This window comes from Pteropus vampyrus, unplaced genomic scaffold, assembly GCF_000151845.1.
Source record: "Pteropus vampyrus isolate Shadow unplaced genomic scaffold, Pvam_2.0 Scaffold2, whole genome shotgun sequence".
Classification (NCBI taxonomy): domain Eukaryota; kingdom Metazoa; phylum Chordata; class Mammalia; order Chiroptera; family Pteropodidae; genus Pteropus; species Pteropus vampyrus.
The window spans coordinates 16,654,104-16,664,135 of NW_011888783.1; the positions used below are offsets into that span (position 1 = coordinate 16,654,104).

Genomic DNA, 10,032 nt, shown 5'->3' on the forward strand with positions numbered 1-10,032 from the left:
AAAAAAAAAAAAATCGTAACATGGTTATTAGCCATCCGTCATGCCCAATGTTCCCTTAGGAAATCAGGCTCAGAAAGTCACACAGCAAACTACCAGGGGTGAATGAAGAACGGCCAGGTCCCAAGCACTCTGGAAGGGGCTCGCAACTATGTAACACCAACGCTATGAATTCATCTGCTCTCCTGAAATGAACACCCACAACACTAAGGGTTCAACCCATGCTGTCTTTCTGGCCCTGTCAGCTCATGGCAGGCCTTCAAGTCCACAGATCACCCCTTCGAGGCACCTACTGGATCCAGCAGAGCATCTTTGACCTCTTCGCCATAACGGTTCCGAAGGCAGGGACCGCAGAACTGGCCTCGAACGCCCCAGCACTCTGGGTTTCTGCAGTTTGTTTTGGTATCGATTGTTTTCTGGCGGCACTGATGACAAGTAGATCCCTACAAATAATAAGCAAATAAGAAAAACAAAACAAAACAAAACAAAAAACCACTACTGCTTTTAGTAGAGAAAAATGGCATATTTAAAGAATGTCCTTCTTTGTGGGTAGAATCTGACATTCTGAATCTTATTTCACATCTACATACACATGTATATGCCAGGGTATTTAATAAAAGTACTTCAAGTGATTTCATCCAATTGGCAGACTCAATAGTTAATATTATCAAAACTAATTTTCTTCAGGAAAAGATCTTATCATGCAGAATAACCCTGCCCCAAATCCTTTTTTTATCTTTAGCACACTATCAAATCCCCAGTACCAATCTATATAGACACACATCATACACAGTAAATATATGTGAATGAATCAACTTCTAAATCAAGGGAAAACATTTAATGCTACTGAAGACTTATTAAGAGGCTTAAATCCCAAGGATGCTATAAAACTCTTTTCTTACATGAAAATAACACATAGGCATATACCCTATAGGCTAAGACCTTTAGAATATTAGCAAAACTCTAAGGATGGAAGCTTTCTTCCTCTCCTCCAGACGGTTACATTTTCAGACAGAACGTAGAGGCTTTTTACCAATGAACGGCTATATATCTTCTCTCGAGAACTGTTGCAGATGTTCTCCAGCTCGTCCTCTGTAATTTCTTCCACCGGGCGAATTACATGCGGAAGGGTCATGGATCCAGGACGACGACCTCTGGGCATGTCGTCTTCCTATATAATGACAAGCAGGGAACAGTGCTCTTACTGGCTCTCCCCGGCTCTGAATTTCAGATACTTGATTTATAATTTCTTCAGAGAATTAAACCTGGAAATTTCTCTTAAGACTGATGAAGAGGAGGCAAGTCTTAAGTTTACTAAAAATAACAGGACATCGTAGAAATAATTCCTACAACTAAGAAAAGTCGAAGACGAAAACAACTCTCTTACCTCCTAACAAAAACCACCAAATAACTTTGTGCGACACTAATAATTCTCAACAGTTTGAGAACGTTTAACATGAATCATTTGGTGTTGAGGCTATGTGTGTACCCATGCTAGGCATATGACACTGGGCCTACAGAAGATGAAAAACAGAAGAGCAAACACAGACACAGGAAACTCACGTTCATGTAGCCATCCATGGACTTTCGTTTTCTCACCAGCATGTACTTATCCTCTTCCTCCTCCTCCTCCTCCTCCACAGGAAGAGAGCTAAGGGACCCGAGGATCCGAGACCTTGACCTGGTGAGAGGACGAGCTCTCCGTTCGGGGTTTCTCCTGGAAGTAACACCTGGGAAGGTACGCCTTCGGGGTGTCTTTGGTTGCTTAACAAAACACATACAGCGGAACCCATTTATTCCAGAAGGAAGAGAAGCTTCACCTTCTCCTTATATGTTTTTTTTGTTTCTTTTAAGAAAAAAGAGAGCTCTGTTTTCTAATTATCTTTGTTCTTTCTATAATTCATGGAAAATGAGCCCCCAAAATGATATAGCCATTATAATTTTGCTTTTGTAACACCAAGTCCAGTTTCTCTCAAAATTAGATGATCTACTTATTCATCTACATAATACAAACGTAAGAATGAATCTCATTTTCCAAAATACCCTTTCCTACAACATCTCTTGAGTTCTTACATACTCATTGTTTCTACATGACACAAGAGAGAAAAGTATGTATGGTTTCCCTTCTTCCATTCCTTGCTTGCTTCTTCCCTTTTTCCTCAGGAGAGGTGGGGAAAGGCCTTTTCTTTTGTACCACAGCAGACACACCAAAGTCCCCTGAGTGGTACCAGCTTAGTTCTTCAGAATATAATCACACATATTAGGCTATGACTTGGTTAGGAAAATAATTTTTTCCTCCTCTGATTTTAAAAACATCTATTATGATGCATCTACCATGTAGGAGGAATGTGCTAATGCTGGGGATATGGAAAAAATTTTTTCGATTTTTATTCTCGGCACGAGGGAAGGAGAAAAATAAGCGATCGAGTGCATGAGCATGGTACAGGGAGGCCACACCTGCCCCAGGATGCAAGGAAGAGACCCCAGAGATCCAGTATAGGTTTTCTGTATTTCCTGTCTATAAAACCATACAAAATAAGGAAACTGGAGTTTCGAATGTCATAACGAACCTACCCTTAGACCTGCCCCAAACACTACTGAACAAGCAAGGATCTGCACTTACGGAACTGGGGCCCGGGAGGGAATGCCGTCCAGGAAATGCGCCAGGGAAGCTTTCTAATTCTGACATTAGTTTTGCAAGCTAAAAAGGAAGGAAATTAAACAGAAATGACTAGTTTAGAATAACTGCTGAAAATGAGCAACCTCTGGAAATCACTGTAGCACATCTCAAAAGAGTTTCTGATTTTCCCTACACATTTACCAAGACTTTAATAGATATTTTAAAAAAGTATATGGAAAGAACACATATTTTAAAGCACACATTGTAAAGACTTCACAGCTACACTGAAAATACTCCTTGACAGATAAGCAACAAGTAGCTTAGAGAAGACCTGGGAAGAGTTCGTTCCAGGTCAGATACCTACCATCGCTTTGTTTTGCTTTATATTTAAAGCTCTTTTCTCCAAAAAATTCAAGCCATTTTCATCTTCTGAATCAGAATTCGAATCAGTCACAGAATTCTCTGAGGGTTCAGGGGGTGCTGCTTTTTTGTTGGCTGCTCTCCTGGTATTTCGAGTTGGAAACTTCATGGCCACTCGGAGAGGTCCTGGATGTCTGCACTGACTGCGAGTCCTACAGCCCGCACGGTCTGGCTGCAGTCTCTAGGCCGTCAGAACAATGGAGTCGTTAGTGACTTTTTGATTGTGGAACAAGCTGCACCAGTATGACTACAAAATCCTTTCTGGACAAAAGACACCTGCATCGAATACATTTTAATTGACCACTTTGTCCATTTTAATTGACAGCTCTGGATAACAAATTCCGAAATTACAAATAAATACAACAAAATCTGAGTGCAGTTTAACTTAGGTAGCCTCTCTGGGACACAGTATTATAAGCCATCTTCACAGCCCCATGGCCAGCAGTTCTGAGCTTTTTTTGTTAATGTGAAAATCTCAGCTCCCTTTTTAATTTCTTTAAAAATGGATCATTATGTATTTTTAAAAAATTCCTACAGGAATATGGGTTCTCTCATAAACATGGCTTTAACACTAAACTATGTTAAAGATGAGTCAATGTTTTAATCTACTTTTTAAAAAAATTGTGGTAAAATATACATAAAATTTACCATTTTAACCATGTTTAGGTGTACAGTTCACTGGCATTAAATACATTCCTATTATTGTGCAACCATCACCACCGTTCATCTTCAGAACTTTTCATCTTCTCAAACTGAAAATCCGTACACATGAAACAGTAACTCCCCATTCCCCCTCCCCCAAACCCCTGGCAGCCACAATGCTACTTTCTGTCCCTGAATCTGACTACTCTAGGTACCTCTCTAATCTACTTTATAAGATTAAAATTAAAAAAAAAAAAATATTTCAAAGTAATATAGGTTTTTATCATTAAATATGTATTAAAATTAGCCATTGGGGAAATGCAAATCAGAATCACAAGATACTACTTCATATTCACTAGGAGAGCTAAATCAATAACAAATGCAGCGAAGATGTGGAGATACATTGCTGGTTGGAATGTAAAATGGTACAGCCACTTTGGAAAAGTCTGTCAGTTACTCAAAAGGTGAAACAGTTACTTTATGACCCAGCAATTCCACTCCTAGTTATATACTCAAAAGTATATATCCACACAAAAACTTGTACATGAGTGTTCATATCAGTGTTATTCATAATAGCTAAAAGGTACAAATGGCCCAACATATTCAACATTTATCAACCGATGATGTATAAATGTGGTATATTCACATAATGGAATATTGATCAACAATAAAAAGGTATGAAGTACTGACACATGCCATGACATGGGAGAACCTTAAAAAATTACACTAAGTGAAAGAAGCCAGTCACAAAAGACCACATATTGTATGATTCCACTTATATGATATGTCCAGAACAGGCAAATCTATAATAATAGAAAACAGATTGGTGGTGGCCAGGGACTGAGGGTGTGGGGAAAGGATGCTAAGTGACGGTTAATGGGTACAGGTTTCTTTTTAGGGTGATGAAAATATCCTAAAATTGACTGTAGGCATGGTTGAGGTTAAATAAATAAAAAACGAGAACAAAATATATCACCCATAAAGTCTCAGAAAGGGAAGACCCATTTTTAAATTTAAAAATTTCTAAAATCATCACAGCTTCTATTACTCTCCATGTACTTTTAGTGTCATGAACTGAGAGAATATAAAGTGACAAAAAAACTTTTATGAGTTCTTAAGACTTTTAATCAATTGGCGTTTCATTAATCAGTACAATCCACATCTACAAAGATCTGAAAAAACACCCAGAAGTGATTCAGGCCATAGAAAATGTTTGGGTCACATCCAGATTTGCAGACCAGCCCTCGCAATAACTCCAATACGCACCAATTTAGAGCAACATCACTTATTAGAAGAAATATTATATTACCATGAAGTTAGACAGTGATGAAACACTTCTTGGCCAGGCACTCTCACTTATGCCAGTGTCCCTCAAGTGTGGTCCCAGGCAGTGGACCCATGTCAGACCACAATGAGCTGAAGATTATGCACCATACTGTAAATCAACACACTGCTTCCTTTGTCAAGAAAATCTTGCTAACAAGAAAACGTCTGCAGAAATAAACAGTATGCTCAAGGAGAGTGGGCCCGAGATGCATCAGCAGCAGCAGTGGCCTGAGCAGGGGGATAGAGGTTAAAAAGATAAGGCAGTGTGCACAGGAAAAGCAGACCAAGGAGCAAAAGTGGAAGCAGGAAGGGGCCCTGACTGTCATTAACAATACACAATCTCATGCACATGAATTATCATAGGCTTTTCAGATGCATAGCTCCACAACGGGAACATTTACCAAAGGCCTGCTCTATGCCAGGCACTGGACTGGGCACTTGAACTTAAATGTGAATGTAGCTAATTTTGAGGACATGTGTCCTTCTTCTGATTAGGCTGGATTTCTGTGGCAATGGAAATCTGGAGGTTGGCCAATTTTATATTACCAGTTTCCAAGATTTTCAGAGCCTACAAAACGTTCAGGCTTACGAGCAGGACTACATGAGTAAAAACTGCTTTAAGACATGAAGAAAATACCCTTAAATTTTAAAATGATCAACAGAATCTTCTGGCATGACTAAAACAAAAATTACAGGAAAAAAAACTTTTTTAAAGCATGTATGTCATGCCTTGAAATGTACCTTACTTCTTGATATTGGTGAAATTCTCAAACTCACCATTCCATCTTGTATCTCACTCTCTGAGAACCCGCAAAATGATTCATCGTCAGAGTCGGCATGAAAAATACTGGCCAGTTCGTTAGTGACATCTGGCCTTGGTTTCTGCAAAAATCCACAATGGTCTAACACATCTTGCACCTCACTTTCTGAAAAGCCGCAGAAAGATTCATTATCAGAGTCCTCATAAAAAACATTTGCCAGTTCTTCACTGATATCTGACCTGAATTTAGGTTTCTGTAAAATAAATAAATAAATGTGGTTGTGCATTTTTCCCCCTTTTTCAAGAACCAATTTTCCATAAACCGTGCAGAGAGCAAATCACATTTACAAGTGCACTACAAGAGAATAGCTTTTGTTACAAAGAAAAATGGTTCAGAGGTTTACAAATGATTTCTGAGTTGTTATGGCAAATCATCAAGCATGTTAGGTTAGGCGACATTTCAAAAGGATAGAATAAGTAGCTAATCTACCTCCAACAATTACTACCTAGAACCACAGCAAAAAGTGAAATGAAATTACAGTGCATACTGTATTTTCATAACGACTGTATAGAAATGTAGGCAAAAAGCAAGCAGTTTTAATCACGCACAAAGCATTTGGGGCATTTTGAGCACTGCAGACTCAATTCTGTTTATTCTTAGGCAGCACTTACCGTGTTTGCAAAATTATCAGAAGCAAAGCTGTCACAACTGTCATCAGAGGATGACGAGGTTTCCATGGAAATCAACTTCACATATCTGAATTTCTTGAAGTTCTTCTTTACTCTGCGATTCTTTGGCTGCAAATGGAAATGGCAATACTATTAAGTGGGATGCTCACTAGTTTCTGAGTAAAGACATCATTTTTGAGTTTAGGAAGTTCAAACAGCAGAGTAGCTATAGCCACTTATACAGAAAAGGGATTTGCAATTAGTACAAATAATTTTTAAAAACTAGGTAAAATCCTAAAAAGGGCTCCTCTGAAGAAAAATTGTAGCGACATTTATATTCAATTTATTCAAATATCTGTACAGCTTAACCTTCTACCAACCTGAAGAGGCCTCAAGCTCTCAGTAGTATACTAAGCTCTCAAGGAACTTAATACCAAACTCCTAAAATCTGCCTTTAAAAAATTAGACTGTACTTCTAAAAGAAAATTTCAAAAGTACAAAATGGTAGAGTGATTTCTCTCCTTCAGCCAAAATCAAGCTAATGAGGCCTTTTTATGTCAGCTTTGGGTTATGTACTGTGATACTAATTTTCCAAACTACGAAAACTAGACAGTACCTCTACTTCAAGATGACAAGCTTTCCAAAAGGCCTTGTTTCAATCGGTGGGGGGGTGGGGTGTGTGTGTGTGTGTGTGTGTGTGTGTGTGTGTGTGTGTAGTGATTTCAGCCCAAGTCCTTACAAATCAAATATATCAACCCAATGAACAAATGTACAAGGAGCCAAGTTAAAGTCAAACACCACTCCAAAACCAGGAAGAATGTCTGATTCCACTTTAGCGCTCTATTAGCCTGGCCTGATATTCAGCTCTTTCTGCAGTCCCCTTGATATACAAGTCTTAAGTTTTCAGTAAGGCACAAATTACTTGTAGATATGAAAATGCTTCTTTCATTCAAACACAACAGCCTGGCACTGCTAATCAGAAAATGTAACTGGCATCTATCTCATTTAAAAACGACGACAGTTTCTGGCATTTAAAATTTAATGAGATTTCTAAAGTGTTTTATTAATTCCTATATTTTTTTACTTAAATATGGCCAGGGAATAGAAATTACTTTTTACACTGAAAAATTGGAAAGGGCAAGCTTTGCTATGGGCCCTTTGTCCTTCTGGAAACACAAGAAAATATAACAGGTAGAGGTATTACTTATTAAAAGAGATCTCAGAAACCCTCTCTTTTCCCGTTGAGAAAATTTAAGGCTCCTGGGAGGTAAAAGAGACTGCCCAAGATCATAGGGCCAAAAGGAAACAGGTCTGCAATCTCCTAAGACAGAAGTATTCTTGTATTACTGCAGGAATTATCACCATTTACTGATCAATCTATCTGCAAGCAGTCTGAGGCCCAAGACAGACTCAAGGGAGGCATTCTGTTGGAAGCTGTCATGGAAATCTATGCTGGGCTTTAACAAGTCAGCACTTGCCAAGAATTGTTACCATGCAAATATATGTTTGGAGAAAAAGATATAAAAGAAACAAGACAAATAGTCATGGTTGAAACAAACTTTTGGGGAAGGCAGGTAATAACTAATACCACTTAGTAGGTGTTTGCTGCGCCAGGCATTAAGTATGCTTTCACATTATGATTATTTCCTCGCAACAAAGGTGCTCATTATTCCCACTTAACAAACGGGGAAACTGAGGTTCAGAAAGGTAAAATGGATTACTCAAGTTACATGATCGCCCAAATTTGAACCCACGCACGTCAGATTGCAAACTGAGCTATACATGGCTTTCTTCATCCTGAAAGCCAAAGCCTAGTTCCAGAGATTTGTCTTCGAAGCTCCCCCACCCGCCCACCCACTCCAGAACCCTTGCCTCCGTGTGTGCCTCACCCCTGATATTTATTTTAAGTATGTCACGCTCTTCCTTTCCACCCAGCCCCCACCTTCTAACCTCTCCTGGGGCAGACCCTACTTTCCGGTTTCCGTTAGAGCAAGAAGTAACGTTCCATTCAGGCAACGTCCTGCAGCTTGAGTAAGGTTGGGGGGTGGGGAAGGGAGTGGGAAAATAGCAAATGGCAGGGAACAGTTTGGACCACCAAGTCATCCAACTGCAATGCATCGCCTGGGACTAGAGACACGTCCGCCCATGTGCACAACCCAAATTCTAAAGAGACGGTTTGCAAGACCTTTAAACTTCAAACCCATCGACCTCCAGCGGTTAAAGCCAAGTGGCTGGCGCGAGAGCGCGCCCAGGGTTCCTCGGCAAGTGCGCACGGGCGGAGCTGCCCACCCGCCGGGAGCTAAACGCAGCAAAAGGCTGGGGGACTGCAGGGCAAACTCCAAGGGACCTGAGAGTGCGGCTGCTCCCCTCCGCGTTCCAACAGCCCGGTTCGGGCGGACGGACACAGCGGGGGGGCCCTGCGGACACAATGGGGAGACCCGCGGACACAATGGGGAGACCCGCCGGTCCCGGCAGCTGTCCCGCCCCCGGCGCACGTGGACCTTGGGCACACGTGGCCTTGGACAACCCAGCGCTGCCAACCATCCTGCAAACCGCTCAAATCTCCGCACTGCCCTCGTGCTGGGTGTGCACGGCGGGCGGGGATGGCCCCAGGCCCGGACTTATCCCAAATGCACAAAACCTGGGGCTTGCCTAAACGGGAACCTCCCAGGACCGCCAGTAGTTGATAAGCAGCACTCCGTCCGCAGAGTCGGAGAGAGTCGGCCCGAGCCCAGCACCCGCCGCGCCCAAACCCTCGGGTTATTCCACCCAGCCCTCACCCGCACGCGGCGAGCGTCCATGCTGGCGGCCGGCGCCCAGGCCAGTGCTTGCAACTGGGAGAGCGGAGTAGCCACGCGCGCCGCGGTCCCACCGAGCAGTAGCAGCCCGAGCCGCGAGGCGGGCGGGCGGGCGGGCGGGGCGCCCAGACCCGGGCCGGGAGGGGCGGGGCTCCGGCCGGCTTTCCCGGGGCTGGGCGCAGGTCCTGCAAGCTGTGGTAACGGCTCGCCCGGGCTCGTGACCCGCTCAGCCCCAGGAGAAAAAGAGCCTGCCAAAATAGTCTAAATGTAAGTGATAGCTTTGGAGTCGCGTAAAATCCGTCTTGAAAAAGTGGGCGTTTAGGGCTCCATGACTCTCTCTATACGTTGCTGCACGGTCCTGAGCGAATGGCGCGAAAGTGGTTCGTATTGCCCCAGGGATAGCAGACTGATTTGCATGAATTCCGGGGCTGGGCGAGCAACTGTGAAGATGAAGGTGATGGAGAGCGGCGCGAGAGTCCTGAAGGTCTCGGCGCTTAGCGCTTTCATTGCGGCGTGCGTTTTACATTATTAAAAGCAAAAATCAAAGAATCAAGCACGAACTCCACCCTTTATTAGCCCAGTCATTGACCCTGGGTGTAGCACTTCTTATCTGGTAGCCACGCCATTATCTAAAGCAGTGAAGTGCGTCAAATCCTGATCTTTCTTAACAGAAAGCACGGAAAGCCGAGTTGTTTTTTTACCTAAGACTTGAGGTTTTTAATTTAGATAAAAGGCGCGGCTGTTAACATTTATGAGATAAAGTTTTAGAGATGATCTGTTGTGGAAAGGAGCTCAAGACT

At 42.2% G+C, this 10,032-nt stretch overlaps 1 protein-coding gene across 3 annotated transcripts in view; it reads right to left on the bottom strand.

Moving 5' to 3' along the window:
* Window positions 1-9,384, bottom strand: part of CDCA7 (cell division cycle associated 7) — a 12,661-nt gene extending 3,277 nt beyond the window's left edge. The window contains exons 1-8 of one of the 3 annotated variants that reach the window (XM_011357396.2): window positions 9,215-9,371; window positions 6,438-6,563; window positions 5,783-6,019; window positions 2,982-3,218; window positions 2,621-2,698; window positions 1,561-1,761; window positions 1,031-1,168; window positions 291-440 (exon numbers count right to left, since the gene is read on the bottom strand). In XM_011357396.2, the coding sequence (XP_011355698.1) occupies window positions 291-440; window positions 1,031-1,168; window positions 1,561-1,761; window positions 2,621-2,698; window positions 2,982-3,218; window positions 5,783-6,019; window positions 6,438-6,563; window positions 9,215-9,235 (1,188 nt within the window). In that variant the 5' untranslated portion in view covers window positions 9,236-9,371. Of the gene's footprint in view, window positions 1-290; window positions 441-1,030; window positions 1,169-1,560; window positions 1,762-2,620; window positions 2,699-2,981; window positions 3,219-5,782; window positions 6,020-6,437; window positions 6,564-9,214 lie in introns of all 3 variants that reach the window. The other 2 variants (XM_023529436.1, XM_011357404.2) reach the window with 2 other exon arrangements.
* Window positions 9,385-10,032: the final 648 nt, after the last annotated feature.